General features: G+C 39.1%; 1 protein-coding gene across 1 annotated transcript in view; it reads right to left on the bottom strand.

Moving 5' to 3' along the window:
* The window catches only part of LOC306883200 (LIM and calponin homology domains-containing protein 1-like), a gene marked incomplete at its 5' end in the record, with an annotated part of 106,695 nt that overhangs the window by 64,552 nt on the left and 19,306 nt on the right, over nt 1-22,837 (bottom strand). Inside the window, 2 exons of the mRNA XM_079438319.1 lie at nt 1,567-1,819; nt 14,265-14,463. Coding sequence (XP_079294445.1) covers nt 1,567-1,819; nt 14,265-14,463 — 452 coding nt within the window. The remainder of the gene's footprint in view (nt 1-1,566; nt 1,820-14,264; nt 14,464-22,837) is intronic.

Below are 22,837 nucleotides of genomic sequence, written 5' to 3'. Positions count from 1 at the left end.
TAAAAAATGTGTTCTCATCTCATGCAGCAGAAGTAGAAGTGGTTCAGTCACAATGCTGCATTTATAACTGCATGAGAGGATAATAGCCTATATGAGCTGTAAGTTTTCGGCTGACATGTTGCAAGCTTAATTTAACATCACAACTGACAAATGCATGGAATACTCGGAGTCAGATATGCAAATTATTATATTTTGACGTCACTACAGGGAAATAACCCGATTTATTTTATTATTATAAGTCATGTAAACGCAGATTACTTGTGTTGTCAGGTTACTGATGTGCATGTTAACGTGCTCAATGATTCATGATTGAAAAAAATACACTGGACAAGAAATCATGATTTTCAGCTATTTAAGACAATTTTTACATAAATTATTATATTTTTATGGATTGTAACATCTTTTAATTCATAACAATGAGTAACAAATTATTAAAATTAAAATTATTAAAAAAAAATAACCATTTGAAAAAAAAATATTTGGACAACATCTGCAATTGTAGAATCACCCATATTTTTATATACAGTAATATATATATATATCAGTTCACATTGATTCCGGTTCATTAATGACACTTTAATGGAAGGTCAAGACATGTCATTGCATTATAGGACACAGTACTCACACAGTTAATTTGGGTTTTCTTCAATGCATGCAGAATATTCACATTCTGCGCACAAAATATGAACTGCACACTACAGAAATAGTAGCATGTTAGTAGACAATTCTGAACATAATTAACAATAACAAACAATAAATAAGGACATCAGTACAGATAGCACTGAATGCAATTACAGGAGATTATAATTTGATACATTAGCATGATGCTTTCAGGTACTGTGAATAAGCATCTAAATTTCATAGTGTCAGTCTGATGGTTGTTCTGGATCAGAGCAGTCTGTAGCTATTAGACAATTAATGCTCACATCTGGTTCAAATAAACCACCTCTTCTCAAACCACAGCACTACAAAATCAAAACTGCAAACAAACAAAAAAAAGAATAAGACAACCAAAGCCATGTAATGCCTTGAGTTGCCATAACATTGCCAATCACTTACAAATAAAGTTTTCATCCACTTATGAGGACAGAGGGGAATTTTAGCTAAGATAACTGTGCTGTAAAAGTGTCTTAGTGGAGTTTGGCAAACAGTGATAGTATCTGGAATGTGCGTGCTTCACGAGAGAAGAATTATTTATTTAGAGATTTAAGAGATTTATTTAGTTTTAATTAAATCCCAGAAGGTTAGGATTTTGTTGCAGGTACATAACTGCATGAGACATTACTGAATTTTATAGAAATAATCAAAATGGAATTTGAATCTAACCAAATGCCTGATCTTTGACCTCCTTACACAAAAGTAATCATGTCTTGAGCATAGAAGTTTTCCCCTTTACTCTTTACAGATGTCAGCAGAAAAAGTAAAAAAAAAAAACATCTTGGAGCCCAGACCTAATATTAATTTCTATAGCAAGTCACTGTATCCACTGTACTCTGAATTAAAACAACATTACCAGATGGGAAAAACAATCTCTATCAACATATCAGCATCTCGGATTAGATTTACCTGAAAGGTCTCTCTCCTCCAACAGGTGAGGTTGCATTACTCCAGCTTTTGCGGCTGTCATCTCGGTGTGCGCGAGGGCGTCGCACTGGTGCAGGTAAGTATGAGCTCTGGTTACTCTTGTTGGGCAGATACTGGTTGAAAGGAATGGCAGTCCGGGGTTCACTGCAGGAAGTTCGTCGGACCAGCATGTCATCCTTGCGCACATCCGGCATCTTCCTCTGGGGGGTGTCGCACTCCGAGTCGCTGCCACGGCCTGCAGTGGAACAATCAGTGTGAATAAATTAGTAGTGTTACAATCATCTTAGCACGTTAATAACAATTGCTTTATAACTGTATTGGTGTAAGATGGCACAGTGGCACAATCTAAACTGGTAACTAAAAAGTTGTAGGTTCACCACCGAGTGCACGGTCCCTGGCAAAAAAAATAAAAAAATCCTTTATATTTACTATTTATGCACTGAAATTTCAGTAACCTAAAATATTTAAACGTAAGTGGAAAATGAATTAATTTTCCATTCCAGTTGAAATAGCATGGTCAAATCATTGACCGGAACAGTGACATTTATTTAGAGCATTTTGACTGTGAGTGTCTATTTTGTACATACAACGTGGATAAGCTACAATAAGTAAACATGTAAAATTTGTTTAGCTGAACTACCAAGAGGCAGGTCATTGCCAAAGAACTTTACTATGACTGGTTGAAGCTGAGAACATGACATCCTGAACAACACAAAGAGCTCAATTAACCAATAACCCAAATTTAATTATTGAAAGTTTAATGTAAAAATAATAATAAATAAATAAATATAAAAAAAAAAAATAGTATTTTGGTGCATCACTAAGGTTTACACCGAATGAAAGATCTGAATCATATCTGGTAACCATTATATCATAAAAACTTGTGTAACACACTGGTATTCACACACACAAACCAAAGTGTCATGTTGATCACTTGCACAGACAAGAAACTCACATTTTCACCAGAAATGCCAGAAATCTAGTCTGTAATAAAGTTTTAATGTTAAAATTATGATATATATATTGTATAACTGTAGATTTCCGTGGTAAATAAATTACATGCAAAAGTTTTACAGGGAACATTTTTACAGTAGGAAAAGAGAAGGAATACAATCCTCCTCTTAAGAGGAATACAAACCATTATCTCAAGCACTCTGGAGTATAAACAAACGTATTTAAAACCACATTAGCCTGTGTCTTCATTTAACAGTAGTGATCTAGAAAATCATGAGGACCCGAGGTTTGAATAGACTATTAACTAGTCTTTATGGAACTGATTTTTCAGAGTAAAAATGGTTTTCAGGAGCACCTGGAACAACCTACCACTGCAACTCTCCTCCTCACCTTCTATCTGTGGCCACATTCCCAGGCAAGGTGCTCTCCACATGTTTACCTGTCTGTTTGACAGCTTCTTTAGCTATGTCACGATTGCCTATGGAAAAGAGCAAGGAACGAGGAGATGAGGAGTAAACTCAAACAGCAGTGCTTGAATCAACATCCAAGCGGTAACACAGGACAGGCAGGAACACACATGTAGCACAACATAGACTTTCAGTCCCGAACTAAGACAGACTGCACAGACAGGAACTTAAATGCATGGGGTAACGAGGGAATTGGGGAAACACAGGTGAACGGAATGACTAATTAGACAGGGGAGAAACTAGGTCAATAGGAGCACATAGGGAGGAAAACAAACACACTGACAATCCATGGGCGTGACTTATCGCCGCCCTCCCGGAAGCCGCATCCTTGTGCCGCAGGAACAACATAGGGAGGGATGGGTAGGAACTTAGGAGGAGGCTCGCGAGGAGGACAGATACCTGGGAGGAGGACCACAAACAGAGTCAGGTGGATCAGGTGATCGATGCGGAGGCGGGGATCCGGAAGGCCGCAGTGGAGCCAGAGCGACAGAGGAGCAGCCGAAGGGATGGAGGGACGAGGCACAGCCGGAGGAGTGGAGTCCCGAGGCGACGGATGGTCGACGACAGACCAAGGCGGAGCCGTAGGACTGATGGGCCACGGCGGAACGGAGGGAGCTTGGAGCCATGGTGGAGCCACTGAGTCGACGAGCCGAGGCGGAGTCCGGGACTCAGAGGCTGGAGGCGGAGGCAAGGCATTCTCCAGCCACGGTGACAATGGAGACTAGCAGACCCGCGGGGCTTGCACCGTACACACACACACACCAAATTGCGACTCCCAACTAGGGAGCGCGGCTGACAGGGGAATGACAGGGCTGCACTCGGGGACAGAGTCTCTCTCTGAGTAGGGCGTGGAAACAGGAGCTCTCTCTGGGCTGGACGGGGGGACAGGAGCCCTCTCTGGGCTAAACTCAGGAACAGGAGACCTCTCTGGGACAAAACACCTTTGTTCAAAATTACTCAAATTAAAATGAATACAGAAAATATAAAAATGAATTCAGTTTTATATCAGTGATACTAAAATAACACTGCTGGGGTACTGCAGCACAATCAAACTAGGGTTTAGAACAAGCAAACAAATCAAGTGTGAGCCACACTTACCACAGCTTACACTTAAAAAAATTTTTTTTAAACTGCTAGACAGTTGGAGTATTCTGCACATGCACATGCTATGTACATTCTGTTAATAAAACCAGGAAAGTTTTTATAGACATCTTATTAATTAACTCAAGATGGCGCGATCGGCGCGATCAGACGCAGTGGCTGCTCCGGGTCCCAAAGACGGTGCTTTTATGTCTTTTAATGTCGTCTGTTCGTCTCCAAATAGTGTAAAATTACCGCTAACTCGCAAGGAAATCAATCCAAAACACATCTATGATCGCCAAAGCCTTTTGGATATCGGCAACGCGTACGAACAACAACCCTCGCCGGCGGCTACTGAGAAGCTACGAGGTCTTTGTTTACTGCTGGAACTGGACCTCGAGACCGCGGCCTCGCCTACTGACGCTACCCGCACAAGGCAGCGTCGCAAGCGATGTGAGAGAGGACGGAAGTGTGGAGGTATACGAGCTAGGGTAAGAGCCAACCCCACAAGACCGGCTCTTCCAACACATATGCTCTCAAACGTTCGCTCTCTGGAAAACAAACTGGACTTAATTCAACTCAGTCGGTGTACACAGCATGAGGCAAGGGATTGTTGTGTGTTTGTTTTCACCGAAACATGGCTAAACGACAACATCCAGCAGCACGGGCTAACCAGCTTCCGAGCAGATAGAGATTCATCACTGTCTGGTAAGGCCCGCGGAGGTGGCTTGTGTGTGTATATCAACAAAGACTGGTGTAACAATGCAGTACAGTGTATTATCAAAACACTGTTCATCGCTGGTGGAGTTTATGTTTGTGAAGTGTCGACCGTTCTATCTGCCGCGGGAGTTCACGGCCATTGTTATCGTCGCGGTCTACATACCCCCATGTGCTAACGCTAAGGACGCGCTTTGTGAACTGTATAGCACCATCAGTGAACAACAAACAAATAACCCTGACGGCTTTTTCATCATAGCCGGTGACTTCAACCATGCAAACTTAAAGACAGTTTTGCCAAAGTTCTACCAACATGTGAATTTTGCAACAAGGGGAAACAACACACTGGACTTTGTTTACACAACAGTAAAAAATGCTTACAAGGCTGTACCCCGCCCCCACCTCGGGTACTCGGACCACATCACTGTTATGCTAATCCCAGCATATAGACCACTTCTCAAACTGACCATCGACAGCTCGACTGTGGAGAGAGTCAGCAGCACTAAATTCCTGGGGGTGCACATCACAGAGGATCTCACCTGGACCACCAACACCATGTCACTCTCCAAAAAGGCACAACAGCGCCTTCACTTTCTCCGCCGGCTGAAAATAGCAATTCTCCCTCCACCCATCCTCACCACATTCTACAGAGGCACCATTGAGAGTGTGCTGACCAGCTGCATCACTGTCTGGTACGGGAACTGCAGTGCTGCTGACCGCAAGACCCTCCAGCGGACAGTGAACACAGATGCAAAGATCATCGGTGCCCCTCTCCCCTCCATCCTGGACATTTTCCTTACAAGATGCTCCAGCAAAACCAACAGCATCGTGAAGGACTCCACCCATCCCTCCCACAGTCTCTTCCAGTTCCTACCATCAGGAAGACGGTACTGGAGCATCAGAGCCCACTCCGCCAGACTGCTCAACAGCTTTTTCCCCCAGGCTGTGAGAGCCCTGAACTCAAACCACCCCGCCCCCCTCTGAAACCCCATGCAAACCCCTACCTCCTGAAACATTTCTACTTCATTGTTGTATGTCTGTATTTACAGTTGAAACCAGATATTTACATACACTTCAGAAAAAAACTGAAAAACTTTTTTTTCTTTACTGTCAAACATTAAATCGGAGTAAACTTTTTCTGTTTTATATCAATAAATATTAACATATTTTTTGCATTTGTTAAATGTCAGAATCGAGCGAGGGAGAATTTTATATATTTTTTTTTATCACTTTCATCAAAGTCAGAAGTATACATACACTTCCTTAGTTTTTGGTAGAATTGCCCTGAAACTGTTTCACTTGGGCCAAACGTTTTGGGTATCCTTCCACAAGCTTTCTACAATAGTTTGCTGGAATTTTGGCCCACTCCTCTTGACAGAACTGGTGTAACTGGGTTAGGTTTTTAGGCCTTCTTGCTCGCACTCGCCTTTTCAGTGCCGCCCACAAATTTTCTATGGGATTGAGATCAGAGCTTTGTGATGGCCACTCCAATACCTTGACTTTGTTGTCCTTAAGCCACTTTGTAACTAATTTGGAGGTATGCTTGGGGTCATTGTCCATTTGGAAGACCCATTTGCGCCCAAGCTTTAACTTCCTGGCTGATGTCTTCAGATGTTGCTTCAATATATCCACAAAATTTTCTTTTCTCATGATGCCATCTATTTTGAGAAGTGCACCAGTCCCTTCTGCAGCAAAGCAGCCGCACAATATTATACTACCACCCCCATACTTCACAGTTGGGATGGTGTTCTGAGGCTTCAAAGCTTCGCCCTTTTTCCTCCAAATATACCGTTTATCATTATGGCCGAACAGTTAAATTTTTGTTTCGTCAGACCACAGGACATGTCTCCAGAAATTAAGATTTTTGTCCCCATGTGCAGTTGCAAACTGTAGTCTAGCTTTTTTATGGTGGTTTTGAAGTAATGGCTTTCTCCTCCCAGAGTAACCTTTCAGCTCATGGTGGTACAGGACTCGTTTTACTGTGGATAAGGACACTGTCTTACCAGTTTCAGCCAGCATCTTCACAAGGTCTTTTGCTGTTGTCCTGGGGTTGATTCGCACATTTCGCACCAAAAAACATTCCTCTCTGAGACTCAGAATCTGTCTCCTTCCTGAGCAGTATGATGGTTGTACATTCCCATGTTTTTTATACTTGCATATTATTGTCTGAACGGATGAACGTGGGACCTTCAGGCATCTGGAAATTGCCCCTAAGGATGAGCCACACTTGTGGAGGTCCACAATTCTTTTCCTGATGTCTTGGTTGATTTCCCCATGATGTCAAAGAAAGAGGCTCTGTGTTTGAGGTGTGCCTTTAAATGCATCCACAGGATTAACTCAAATTGACTCAAATTGAATCAATTAACCTATCAGAAGCTTCTTAAGCTCAGAATGGAATCATCTGGAGTTTTCTTTTTGTTTAAAGACACAATAAACTTAGTGTATGTATACTTCTGACTTTGATGAAAGTGATAAAAAAATACATAAAAATTCTCCCTCGCTTGATTCTGACATTTAACAAATGCAGAAAATATGTTAATATTTATTGATCTAAAACAGAAAAAGTTTATTCTGATTTAATGTTTGACAGTAAAGAAAAAAAAATTGTGTTTCTATTCTGTCAGCATTGTCACCATTTCTGTCCAAAATGAAAACATTTAAATCTCTTCAAACAGTTATCAAAACACCCATAGTTCCACTATCAGTCACAGCAAAAGAGAACACCTCGCAATATTTACCATTGCATCCATGAACACCATCCTTCCACAAATGGGCCTCCCGGACCAAAGCAATGTCAACCCTCTTTTGCCGTAATAGTTCTAAAAAACTTGAATGTTTATGGGGACCATGTAAACCATTGACATTACAACTTAGTATATTAAATTCAGTCATTACTTTCAAATAAGTGAACTGAATAAATGAGAGAAAGTTGTGCCTTTAAAAACCCATTAACAAAGAAAACCCACCCCATAAAACTTGGGGTGGGTTTTAAAACTCATGATTGTCTATTTCACGATAGATTTCAGAATAGATTCTGAGCTTGTTTTTTTCCCGCATATGGCACATGTGCGTGCTAGAGTGGGCTTCACTGCACAGAATTTGTGCTGTGAGTCACATACACATTACTTGACAGTGTGTGCTTCCACCCGCCGTGTTTTACTTTAGATATGCTTACATTTATATCATTTGGAATTCAGTACTATTAGATGCACGAAACTCTCACACTGACAGACTTTCACATGCGCTTTGTGTTTGCTTGTCCTGAAGCTCGATTGCGGCTGCGGTTAAATGCACTTGTATTTTCAAATACTTATATACAAAATTTATGTACACACAGTCAGTTACATTTTCAGAGCAGGACAAAACATCTGATATATCGAAATAGATCTGTGCATTAGTCTGAATGCAGCCTGTTAAAGCTGCCACTGTCTATGATCTCATCAGTAATAATCAAATGGCAATAATAATAACTATTGTCTGGAAACTTTCAGATACTTATTTTAAATAAATAATTGTTTTAAAAAGTTGCCTGCTTATCTATCTATCTATCTATCTATATATAAATAAAGTATATTTTGCAAAAGATAAATTTGATTATAAATTTATATGAAAATGTAGCCATGTGAGTAATATTGAAAACTGAGAATGTGACGCATCGTGATATTGAGTTGATAATAATAATCGTAATTGAACTGAATCGTGAAACCAAGATTCACACCCCTACTTTTAAGATGACAGTACTGACACAGAGATTCCAACTATAAACAAAAATCATAGAAACTCCAATTTTGGATAAGATGTAAAGTTGTAAAGATGTATTTGCACAGCAGAAGAATTAATTGGGGGAAAAAATTAGATCAAGAATCATTTCGGAATCGGGTCATGGAACCGGATTGGATCGTGAAGTGCCTGAAGATTCCCACCCCTAGCAGGCTTCAAGTAGAACTCGTTTGAAGTAATGGTGCCTCATATGACATTATCCAGAGAAACTAGTGTTAATGATAAATTCCATGTGATGTTTGTACTGGCTACTGTATATAGGCCACCAGGGCACCATACAGACTTTATTAAACAATTTACAGATTTTCTACCAGAATTAGAGCTATAGATAATTAAGACAATTAAGATAAAGTCTTAATTGTTGGTGATTTTAATATCCATGTTGATGAAAAAGATGCATTGGGATCAGCATTTCTACACATTCTGAACCCTATTGGGGTTAGACAACACATGTCAGGTCCTACTTATTGTCGAAATCATACTCTAGATTTAATACGGTCACATGGAATTGATGTTAATGGTGCTGAAATTCTGCAGCAAAGTGATGATATCTCAGATTATTATCTAGTCTTGTGTAAACTCCATAGAGCTAAAACTGTAAATTCTACTCCTTGTTACAAGTATGGTAGAACCATCACTTCTACCACAAAATAATGCTTTGTAAGTAATTTTCCTGATTTATCTCAATTCCTCAGGATATCCAATAGCTCAGTAAAAATTGATTTAACAGAAACCATAGACTCTCTCTTTTCTAGCATTTTAGATACGGTTGCTCCTTTACGCTTAAGGAAGATTAAGGATTTTTTCATTTTAAAAATATATCTAAATTGAGACCAATGCTCTCAAAGTGAAATGCAGAAATGTTAATTCATGCATTTGTGACCTCAAGGTTAGATTATTGTAATGCTTTATTGGGTGGTTATTCTGCACGCTTAATAAACAAACTCCAGATGGTCCAAAATGCAGCAGCTAGAGTCCTTACTAGAACCAGGAAGTATGACCATATTAGCCCGGTTCGGTCAACACTGAACTGGCTCCCTATTAAACATCGTATAGATAATAAAATCTTGTTAATTACTTATAAAGCCCTGAATGGTTTAGCTCCTCAGTACTTGAGCGGGCTCTTATCGCATTCTAGTCCTCCAAGTCCACTACGTTCTCTGGTCGTTTGATAACACCTAGAATACCAAAATCAACTGCGGGCGGCAGATCCTTTTCTTATTTAGCACCCAAACTCTGAAACAATCTACCTAACACTGTTCGGGAGGCAGACACACCCTGTCAGTTTAAATCTAGATTAAAGACCCATCTCTTTAACCTGGCGTACACATAACACACTAATACGCTTCTAATATTCAAATCCATTAAAAGATTGTTAGGCTGCATTAATAAGGTCAACCAACTGGGGACACTTCCCATAACACCCGGTGTACTTGTTACATCGTAAGATGGCATCTACGCTAATATCAGTCTGTTCCTTTCTTATCCACAGTTCACCGTAACCATCAGTTCCAGTCCGTATCCAGATCAGATGGTCACTGCAGTCACCTGGATCCAGTCTGCATCCAGCCCAGATGGTGGATCAGGACCTAAAGCCCTGAATGTCAGTGGAGATCAGGAGAACTAGATGAGCCCCAGAGACAGATCCCCAGTGAAGACCTCGTCACCTAGATGGCCAGAAGGACAAGACCACAGGAACCAGATTAGTCCTCTGCACAAACTACTGGTTCGTCTGGCCAGAGGAGAACTGGTCCCCCGACTGAGCCTGGTTTCTCCCAAAGTTTTTTTCTCCATTCTGTAACCAATGGAGTTTTGGTTCCTAGACGTGGTTGCCTCTGGCTTGCTTAGTTGGAGACACTTAATTTCCAGCGATATCGTCAACTTGATTGCACAGATACTATTTAAACTGAACTGAGCTGGACGATGACATCACTGAATTCAATGATGAACTGCCTCTAACTGAAAATTTAATGTTTACTATTGTCCTTTTGCATTACTGACACACTATTTTCCTATTTGATACTGTAAAGCTGCTTTGACACAATCTGTATTGTTAAAAGCACTACATAAATAAAGGTGACTTGACTTGATTCAGTTCAAGTGGCATGTGAACTGATCATCTCTTCATCTTTAGCAGTTATTGCATGAAATAAACATGAATGAACATGAGAGGGTATCTTGTTTCAACCGAGGAATGGTGCCAATGGAATTTTACAAATTCAAGTCCACCAATGTTAATCTATTCTCCGGTCTGGTTTGTTTGTTGGTCAAAAATGGCAGATTCAGTGTTATGATAGCATCAGATCGCCTGTCAATCAAGCTCCCTGCAAAGGTTCAATTGGCCAACATAGCCCATAACGTCACAGAAGAGTGCCCGGAAGTAAAAGAGGGTGCCTGTAGAACATAACACCAACTTAGTTGTCTGAAGGAGACGTGAAACAAGCAGGCGGAAGGCATGGCAAGGAGACGCAGCGTCTCGTTCCCTCTCGGGGAACCATAGTAACATACGTAACCAGAGATGTTCCCCTTCTAGGGAATCTGTATCCTCTAGCAGAAACTATGGGGAACGAAATGCCAACTACTGTATACCATGCTGTGGCGCATGCCTGTCCACCTGGTGAGAGAGCACCAGGGAAGTGATAGACAAGCACCTAACCTTTCCTAAGAAAGGGGCCAAGCCACTGATGCCCAGGCCACCCACATAGCTTGGCAGAAATGGGGAACCCAGTTTCAGATGAAAGAGGGGCACCCACACTAAGATAAGAACACAGCTAATCTCAGATAGCTATGTTATGTGTTATTCAATTGCATACCGTTTTAAATACTGTTCCACAGGTGCATGTGCGCAAATTTTATGCAAAGTTTGATTCACTTAAATATATTTATGTTCAATGAACTTTGTTTAACCCTTGTACAATAAGGGTCTGTAAAACTCATTTGGATTTTACAAAATTATCTTTAAAATACAGTATCCTAAAAAAGGGATGGTTCTTCAGTTCTCATATCTTCTAGATAGGATGCCTTTTATGACTCGAAGTGAAAGTTTTGACCCTCACTTAATTCACTTCGAAATAGATAAAAAAAAAAACTCATAATATACATAATTCATATACCAACCCTTCTGTGAAAAAACAAGCATATTCCCAGGACACTGTGTATATTATCACTATTTTGTATGTTGTATACTGTTCTATGCATGCTTCATGATTGAACCCTAGTTAATGTAACCTCTTCCATATAATACTTATCAAAATAATCCTCATTTAAATTCCTATCCATTGGTGTATATCACCCCTTATAATGTGCATTGTAAGATTATTATAATCAGACTATAAAGAGACACATATACTGCTAGCCTACTCTGATCATGCAAACGAGAGTGCCTACAAAAAATAAATAAAAAATCTTCCTGCTTGAAATTACACCTTTTGCATTGGCCAAGCCAAACTTAGGTGATGTGACCTCTGCAGAAGCTAAAAGGCCTTTACATCTTGGACCCTATAACTCTCTTCAGTCTCTCTTCTGGTTGCTTGTGGAAAAGACTGGAGATATCTGGTCTGACGGGGATGCCGCTGGACCTCAAAGCTTCAACAAGGCACGTTTGCAACTTTTTAGAGAACTCTTCCAACCACAAATGAGTCAGACTAACATTTCTGAAGTTTGTCATTCAAGAAACTTTTGAACTTCAACACCACTAAACTATCGAACCATCCAATGCATAGTTGATAAAAAAAATTTTAAACTGGATGACTAGTAATTTCCTACTATTAAATTCTGAAAGAAAAAAAAAAAAAAAAAAAAAAAAAAAAAAACAGGTTTTAATTATTGGACCAAAAACCTCCGCATTTAATAAACTAAAACACTGTCTAACACTTGATGGCTGCTCTGTTAATTCTTCATCAGTTAGAAACATAGGTGTGCTTTTTGATAGCAATCTTTCCTTTGAAAACCATGTTTCTAGCGTTTGTAAAACTACATTTTTCAATCTAAATTACGACCTATGCTCTCAATTTCATTTATCAAATGCGCTCATGACCTCAAGTTTAGATTATTGTAATGCTTTATTTGTCATAACACAAAGGGACCCAGAGGCAAAGGCAAGTCAAACAGAGAATTTATTGTCCACAAAACAAACTCAGGCAGTCTGCAGTTCACTAGCAAGATCAGGCATACGCAGAACTGGAAAATAATTCAGGAGATAACTGGAACATAGAAGCAGACTTGACTTGTACGAGAGGGAGTGCGGTCCCGGCCGGAGCTGCGAGCGGCAACTTCCACAGAGGGCTATACAGTCTGGAGGGCTGTGCCCGGAGGCAAACGAACCACTGGCCGCAGGCAACTGAGAGACTGGGCAGAGATCAGGTCAGACACTCGACAGGACTCAACTTGACTAGACAGGACAGGACTGTTTTTGACAAAACACAGAGTAACGGTAGTGAATAGAACGAGAGCTGGCAGAATGGCTGCGAAGCACAATAATCTGACACAGGAGTCTAGTAACACACAGAGAGAAATAGAGGAGCACATCAACGTCAAAAGGAAACAGGTGCTGTCCCAATCAGTGCAAGCGCTGATTGTGAACGCAAACAGCTGAGTCTAGGAACGAGAGCAAGAAATGGAAAGGAAAAGAAAACTGGAATCAAACCTGGCTCATGACATTATTGGGTGGTTGCTCCACGCACTTCATAAACAAACTCCAGCTGGTCCAAAATACAGCAGCTAGAGTTATTACTAGAACCAAAAAGTACGACCATATTAGCCCGGTTCTGTCAACTCTGCACTGGCTCCCTATTGAACATCAATGCCGTGTGCCATGCACTTTAGAGCTGCAGGAAAATGATGCCATTAAATTATTGGCTCATGGCATATCTATTAGACATTTTTAAAAGACCTCTAAAAATCTCTTATGTCAAAATACAGATCATTTTTACTTGCCATTAATGAAGAACGAACTTTGCCACGAGTGACATAGCTTCTACCAAGGCTAACTGGACCGCACTAACCAAACTGGACACTTTGGTCATGAGCCTCTTTAATATGTGCAAAAAGGATGCGATTATGATCGAGTGATGAGCAAAATGTATATCCCAATACGATATTCTTACATTTTTTAGAATAGTAAAAAAACAAAAAAAACATTGAAAGGTCCTTTGTCCAAAATAAAAAATAAGCATATCACACCATATCTGCACATTCTTTTTTTATTATTAGTCATGTAAAATGCATTAAAACAAATGTAGCAAAAATAATAATAAATACAGATTTTTCTAAAATACTATTTTTGCCAAAAAAATAAAAATAAATAATTGTTGTTTAAACTGTAAAAGGTCTGTTAATTGAATTTGTTTTGTCTGGCTTTAATTCTGAAGCATCGGCTCAGTTTCTCCACATACCTTTTATTGCTGAACAAGCATCATTTAGGAAAGCAAGCATTAGCATCAGTCAATACGGGGAACAGGGCTTAGCATTGGGTCAGTTTCAAACCATGGATAACAGCATCCACATTTTCTCTTCCGTGGGGATTTGTGGGACAAATGTGTTTGTTGTTTCGCAGAACTGCATTACTTCCAAACGTATACTGGTTGTCAAATTTTAACCTTGAATTTTTTTTTGTTTCAACCGATATATTACCTACCCATAAATAAGTCATTTTTTGTGTTTTAATGTGTGCGTTAGACTTACCATCGCTGTAGTCGTGGGCAAGCAGGCCATCAGGCGAGGGGGTTTGATGGGAACGCGAGCCAATGGAGTCCAGGCTGTCGAATGAGTCGTCTCGCGTGTGCCTCGGCGGGGAGAGAGAGTCACTGCGCTCAGACTCCCAGCACTCTATGTAACCACTGTCCCTGATGCTTCGCTTTGGGCTGTCCCACTCCTCTGCTTCCTGAGAAACACACAAACACATTTAAAATATAACAAGTTTGCAGTAAGATTCCTCCAAATGGGGTTTCAATATTGAATAACATTGAATCATTCACTTTTTTTTTTTTTTTTTAATTCTCATTTATTTTCACACAATGACTTTGTAACGGAGCCAACGAGATGAGAGACATGCGGATCCATTTGCAAGCTTTTGTCAATAAACAGTCAAATAACAGGCAGGGTCAAATCACCAACAAACGAGTATGGCATGGGCAAGACATGAGTAATCCTAGGGCATGCGTGGGTCCTCGATCGGCGAACAATATCCAGAGGGCTTGAGAAGAGGGGTAGTCTGATAACAAAACACAGAATGGCTTGGTAAGGCAGCTAACACTAGGAGAGTGTTATACGCAAAACAATACTAGGCAAAGACAGCGAGGAAGTTCAAGGCTTATAAAGCGTGTGTAATCAGTGCAACCAGCTGTGTGATGCAATGTGAGATTGGTGACAGCTGTGTGTCGTCAGTGCAATGGATGATGGGAATTGTAGTCCGTGGGTGAAGAGCAACAGTAGTGTGGTGCAAGAGTCAATATGATGGAAGGGCGACCTCTGATGGTGAGTGTACAGAAGACCATGAACCAGATTCGTGACAGACTTTCACAGAAGTCTCTGTCTTGTGACTGCTTTTGGCTTTTAGATTCAAAAGTTTGGCTTTTAGTTTCATCAACTGACAAAATGGATAAAAAATAATAATACATTAACAGATCTGCTTTTTCAGTTGTGGAGAAAAAAAGCTTTGTGGTGCTTAAATTATTTCTGGAGACAGAAGTACAGATGAGTGCATCTCAACTTGTGGGTCGCAGGCCTGATCTGATAGGCTTGAAGAAAAGCAAAACACACTGTGGTGCTAAGTCAAAATAATATTAGATGTTTTTTTCTTTTATGTTAAAAGTACATAACTTGTATATATCAATTCTATTTTAAAAATGTATATTGCTGGTTCATGATAATATTAATAAAATTAATTGATTGAATTGGGTTGACACAATATACTAAATAAATTATTGTGTTACAACTACACATACAATGATGTTGTAAATATACAAAACAAGTAACCAGTAACTATTTGACACTCCAGCACTGTTGGTGGTGGTATTGCAAGCATTGCAACACTGACTGCCACCCATTATAAAACAGGACAAAAAGGAGAAGATGACGATGCAGAGTGTAGCTACTAGTCCCCAACAAAATTAAGCAGTTTTTATACACTTTTGTACAGGTAAACACTGTGTCCACAATGGACACAAGTGACATAATGTGACAAAGAGACAACCACTGTAATCAGTGCTCCTGTCTACACGAAATGTGATGCAATGTGACAGTCTGTAAACTGATGCTCCCAAACCTTTGCTTTTTTATGTGTTCAGTGTAGACCAGGGGTGCCCAATAGGTTTATGGCCATCCAGACGATAGCAGTCAATAGATCTACTGGTATATCGCACATCATTTAAATATGCTTTAGGTAAATAGAGAGATTCAATGATTAAAATGGAACTTTGTGAGATTGTGGTAAACTGAAGTGAGTGACAGCTTTTTAGTAATTACAAAGGGAGTGCTCTTTGCACTTTCTAGGCTATACACCTTAAAAATAAACGTGCTTCGCGATGCCATGGAATAACCTTTTTGTCTAAATGGTTCCATAAACAACCTTTAACATCTTAAGAACCTTTCTGTTTCACAAAATATTATTTGTGGTGAAACAAGGTTCTTCAGATTATAAAATTGTAAGAAAGAGGTGCTTCTTTAAAGAACCTTTTTTTTTGTGGAACCAAAAATGGTTCTTCTATGGCATCGCTGTGAAGAACCTTTTAAGCACCTTTATTTTTAAGAGTGTATAAAATCCATATATAATCCATAATTTGTACCTCATTGATGGCTTTGTTTGGCTCAATTTATTTATGTGAATCAGCCTTTTCCTACAAGAAGATTATTAAATCAAAACAGCGGTCTACCATTACTGATGACAATTTGGACATCCCAGATTTAGCAAAACTGATTAAATTCAGTCATCAGAATAAGGTAAAGACCCTGGTTAATCACATTCTATTGTTCTGTGGATGTTTTGAAAGTAATGTTAAAAATAATAATATTATATACAGCCCTAGACTGAAACTAAGGGCATTTTTGTATTGTATTAAAAAAATAAATAAAAATAAAATTATATGTTGGATTTCCATTTAATGTCTGATATAAATTCTAGGTTCGAAAGTTAAACCAGATACTTATTTTATCTGTGGACATTAATTTTTTAGTAATAGAGAGTAACATTTCTTGTTTCTGTTATATTTCCTTTGAAAAATTATGCATTTTTGAATGAATACGCTGAGTGAATGATTCAGTATCAAGAGATACCTTCTGACATTATGTTTGGAAAGGAAAAGGAAAAGGAAAGAATGTGACGTGTGGCCAAGTATAGTGTCCCATACTCTGAATTTGTGCTCTGCATTTAACCCATCCAAGTGCGCACACACACAGTAGTGAACACACACTCACTGTGAACACACACCCGGAGCAGTGGGCAGCCAGTGCTGCAGCACCCGAGTAGCAGTTGGGGGTTCGGTGCCTTGCTCAAGGGTCTCACCTCAGTCGTGGTATAGAGGGTGGAGAGAGTGCTGGACATTCACTCCCCCCACTGACAATCCCTGCCAGACCTGAGACTCGAACCCGCAATCTTCGGGTTACAAGTTCCACTCTCTATCTATTAGGCCACAACTGCCCCTAAAAAAATTTTAAAGCCACAGATGCTTCTCCTCAGCATGCAGGCGAACAGCGTAGTCGGCAGGATTGTGGCATTATCTATAAAAAGAGTCACTAAATGATTTGCTGTACAAATTGTTTTGGTGAATGGAATTAAAATACTTGTCACTTGATGAATCAAAATCCCCACTACTGGCTCTTCCTGATTATAACCATGGAGAGAACAAGTAAGATCTGGAATGAATGAGGTGTGACAGATGAATTCGAAGAGGAATTGAGGTTTATATAACTATATTGCTGTGACTCTCATGCACTGGCAATTAAAGTGCAGTTCTCTGATTAAAGAAACAACAGATCACAGCTCAAGTCAGCTCTTTTTCAGTTGACTGTGTTGTGTCACCAAAACACAATCCAGCCTTTCATTAAAGTCCTGCAGCACTGTGACTGAACCCAGATCAGTCCAGGATTTGTCTGTTTGTGACTATCTAACCAGATGGGGAAACACTTTTCATGCAAAGGACACATGATATGACGGAAAAAAATAAATTGCAATCCAGTGACATCATTGGCTGTGTCACATTAAATGTGTGATAAAGTCTTTTTCTACACGATTATAGACAAAACAAATTTAGTAAGACATCAGAAAATGAAGACCACATAATTTTTAGGGTTCATATCATTTTAGATTTATTTATTTTTTAAGTTGATAATTTACTACAAAAAAAAAAAAAGTATTCTGCACAAAACAACCAAGACATTGTTATATGGCCCAATGATATACAGAGATAATTGTATTCCCTGGAGATCTACAAAAGATATCAGCCCTGGTTTAGTGCAATGATGTAAGCACATGTAAGCCCTAAACACTCTCTTCCAATAATGACCTCAAAGAATGATGGACAGAGGTGGAGTGATTTTCTTTAAGCCAAATACGGATTTTCTTTTGAGCCAAATCAGGCTCAACTTGCTTTATACTCAGTGTTACGCTATTAGGAGTGAAATGAACAGTGCTTGAGTGTTTGTGCTTCTTTGTTGCATTTATGCTCTTGTTGTTCCTTCTGTTTCCTCTAGAGGCTCCGTGGTGTTCCGTTGGCTGCTGATTGTGGGTTGGGCAACCTCTATAAAGACGCCCTGGTTGACGTCCACCACTCTCTCTCGCTCTCATTTCCCATCCGCTCCTGCCGGCAGATGGAGCGTTAGCTCCGTGGTGTCTCGCTGGCACGGCTTATATTCTTTGCTGAGGTTTTCTTTTGTGCTGATTTAATGATTTTGTTTGACAATCACGTTCCCGGTATGGGATTGATTTGGGTTGATTTGAGTTTATAATTTATATTTAGAGCTGGTGGTATTTGGTGATGGGTTTTCATGTTGTTTAGTTTAGGGTTAGTTTAGTGAAGCAGTTAGAGGACCCGGAAGACTCACAATGAACTTGTCTTTTGTTTTTTGGTCGGGAGGTAGGCAAGTTTCATTTTTCCTGTAGATATGTGTGGTCAGGGTTTTCTTTCTGTTTGTTTGTTTTGTTACTTTCTACCACCATGCTCTGTTTATGTCAAATCATTATATTTCATTAAATTAAGTTGTTATGCACTGTCACTGCGTCTCTATGTTTTATTTTGTTGTATGTTATGTTGTACCATTTCAGTTCATTTGATGGTCTCGTAACACTCAGATATTTAGCTTTTCTGAGGAAAATATGAGTGGTGTTTTCCCATAGAAAATGACAGGGTGTTGTGGGTGTTGCTAAGCAGTTGCTAACTTATTCTGAGGTGATTAAATCGATCATTATGTGCTGAAGTGAAAATGTAAAATGAGCTGGGACGGACCAGCCATATGGAGCACTGGGACTTCAGCAGCCATCATGTTATATACAAGTGTTTTAATATTCCTATTTAATATTTCCAATTTCTCTTTCCAAATTATTCATACACAACCAGTACTTCAACAGTACACGAAATACACTTCACAACTAGTTCACTTCCAACCACATAAAAGAGATGCAGCGGTGCACAGTGCTGGTCCAAGACTTCTGGGGGCCCTAAGCAAAGTTTTGTCAGGAGGCCCTTTCAGTGCATTCATAAAAACCCCAAAAAGACCCTCGACCCCATAATCTGTTTCTTTGTTTTTTTAGAGCTATTTCACTGTCAACAAACAACAGTGAATTGAAACAGTCAGTAATACAATTAAAATAAATAATATTACAAATACAATAGAAAAAAAAGATACAAATAAAATAATTCAACCTGCTAAAAATAGCTAATAGCCTACTATCCAAAAACTGAATAAAGTAATCAAATGTAAAAATAAAACACTGCACAGTATTCTCCATACATGCATTAAACATACACTGATTCTTATTAAAGTTATTCAGTTATTTAGCAAAGAGCAAAGTGTTTATTATTTTCTCACTTCAAGACCAAATGCACAGATCTAATTTACTGACATCTGATTACTTTCTCACCTGTTTATGTTCACTGAAGACATAACTGACTGCATTTGATATATTTTTTGTGTGTATTTGTCCATTTAAGCACACAGCTAAAGCCTAAAGTAGGCTTTACTTGTCCGTGTTTCGCTCCATGTCGGATTGTGCACACAGAAAGCCACCTGGGAGTCTCTTTAACAGCTCAATACGCTTTTATCTCTTATTTAGTATTGAGCACATCCGGTGGGAGACTATATATTATGACAGTCATGAAACATGATTTGACTAATTTGGATTTTATTTTAGGAAGGGCGACAGCGCACCACTTTAAAAGGAAAGGAACAATTCAGCGTCATGTTTTCATAATCGCTGGAAAAATAAATTAAAAATCACACAGCCCTATTCATTAAATCATTGAGAGCAAAGAGGCTCCCTGATGGTTGTCTAATTTGTGTATAGAGAGGACCGATTGGAACAGAGAGAAAATTAAACTTTATAAGCAAGAGGTTAAATTATGTGTCTGAACAGTAAAATGCATTAAGGAGGATGTGTGTGGGGAAAAAAAATGAAATTATAATTTTTAAGAGGTCTTAAATTTAGGGATGGAAAAAAAGAATTGCAAAACAGCATAATGCTATTACTAAACTTCAAAAATCTTTGATTTAATTATACATATTTCTATCATGACAACTATCAGAGGGTTTGGCATGGTAATGCACATGACAATGTGAATGTGTTTGGTCTTGAATAGATCTGCTATGCTGCTGCTGCTGCGGACGTGCAGCAGACATGCATATATCCACACACATGAAAGAATGAAACAGGATAGAACAAACACCCCCCAAACAAGCAGATCTATTGCAAAGACCTATGTACTGCTGCTTCTCTGAAGAGACATGTGAACCACATGTATTACTATCTGTGTGTGCCTGGGCCTACTACACTGTCCGGCTTAACGCTAGTGGCCTAAGTGAGTCTTGGCTACCATGCCAACCGGCTTAACACTAGTGGCCTATGACTGTGTGAACCTTGGCTACAATGCTGACTGGCTTAACAATAGTGACCTATGACAATGCGTGCCTGGGCTACTCTAATTTGATCACAGTTTCATTTTGCAATCAATGAATACCGTGCATTTAAGCAAAGCGATTGGTTATACCGACTGTTGATGAATTGTGACAGTGTTTACTTTATTCTGATAATATTGTAATATATTGTAGACGGTTATAAGAGTGCATATTATCTTATCTCTTTTAATCAGCCGCCAGCCGTAGTAAGCACAGACATTTTAAAATTTCAGATTTGCTCATCTACCTTTTTCCTACATCCCTTAATGCTTTGTGCAAATTATGAATGGAAGCAAAATATGTATATAGGGGAAAAAAATTATTTGATCCCCTGCTGATTTTGTACGTTCGCCTACTGATAAAGAAATGATCAGCCTATAATTTTAATGGTAGGTTTATTTGAACAATGAGAGACAGAATAAGAACAAAAAATCAAGAAAAACGCATTTCAAAAAGTTATAAATTGATTTGCATGTTAATGTGTCAAATAAGTATTTGATCCCCTATCAATCAGCAAGATTTCTGGCTCCCAAGTATCAAGTCAAGTCAAGTTAATATTATTTGTATAGTGCTTTTAACAATGCAAATTGTGTCAAAGCAGCTCTACATCGGCTTGATATAAAGCTGGGTGGCTTTAGATCAGCTTTACAGTATTTAGACGGGGAAATACTTTGTCGAAATAGTGTCATTCTGATGCGATACTGTGGCTGACAGCTGCATGGTTACGAATTTATCGCTAATAGTTTCGATCTTGGAAGTAAAGTAGTTCATAAAGTCATTACTACTGTGCTGCTGGGTAATGTCTGCACCTGCTGATGTTATATTTTTTGTTAATTTAGCCACTGTATTAACCTGTTAACCTTCGCCCCCATTGTGGGCCTCACAGGTGAAAATAACCTACCTAAATTAAAATGGTAACAGTTCGTGACAAAGTGTGCTACACAAACAAATTAGGTATCTTTGGAAAGAAGACACTCTAGACTTTACTATCTATCATCCAGAGTTGATAATGTTCAAAAAGATAAAAAGTTATAGACGCTGATGTGCCTTGAAAAATATTTTTCCACACTGAATGTTTTTTTATTTCATATGCAAATACATGAAATAAGTCCTGGAGCAATCCAGAAAAGTAATGGATTGAAAGCCACATGTCTCATGAGTTCATATTTCAAATTTGAAGAAGATACCATGAACAATGAGATTCCTGCTATATTTATAGTCCCCCCCACCCCCCTGTTTGAGGAAAAATAACCACCAAATGGATTCCAGAATTATACAAGCTATTTTAGTCATTATACATGTTCCTGCATAGTTTTTCAATTATAAAATAATAGACAGATTTATTTGAGCACTAAAAAATACAAAAATAATTATTTGAGTAATAAAAAAGAAAAAAAAATAGAAAAAAATGCTTTGTATATAGTATGTATACTGAAGTATTCTGATTGCCAGACATGAAGTGATATTGGCAGACATGGTCATACAGTCAGTAATCACACGCTGATGTGCTTCCATTCAGATGATAATCATACAGATGGGCCATATAATCAATAATAGCTGATCATTGAATCACAATGATAGCCGTCATAGAGTCGGTAATAAACACGCTGATGTCCGTCCATACAGATGATAATCATGCAGATACGGCCACATTCCCCACACAATACACACACACACATATAAAAAATGTAGAAGAAAAAAAAAAACAGTTTTTTATGGATAAAGCAGATCGCTAAGTTACGCCCCCCGCTCAGATGACAGCTGTGTCACAGCGTGCGTCACGGCTGGCAGGAGGGAGCGCCAAATTCAAATAAACTATATTCCGCTTTTCTGAGACTTTTTTTCCGTGGACGGTCTCATTCTGTTTGTAAAACTGTATGCTACAGCACTGTGTTGTTTTTTTACCACCAAGACGCTGTTTTTGAGCGTAATTTATTCCATAACGGACGCGAACAATAACTCTCCCGAAGAAATTAAACGTAAACAGAGGAATATTCATCCTTATTACAACGTTATTGTTTCGCTGCACTAAAAGTGCTCGCTGGGATGTTGTTCTGTGGACCCTTACCTGTCTAACTAAACTGGGATTTCAGCAGTGGACGCGTTTGTGGCTCGTTATTACAATGATAATGGTACGTACTGCTTTTTTT

The sequence above is a fragment of the Barbus barbus genome (genome assembly GCF_936440315.1).
Source record: "Barbus barbus genome assembly, chromosome: 17".
Lineage (NCBI taxonomy): Eukaryota > Metazoa > Chordata > Actinopteri > Cypriniformes > Cyprinidae > Barbus > Barbus barbus.
This window is presented reverse-complemented; position numbering and strand designations above follow the sequence as displayed.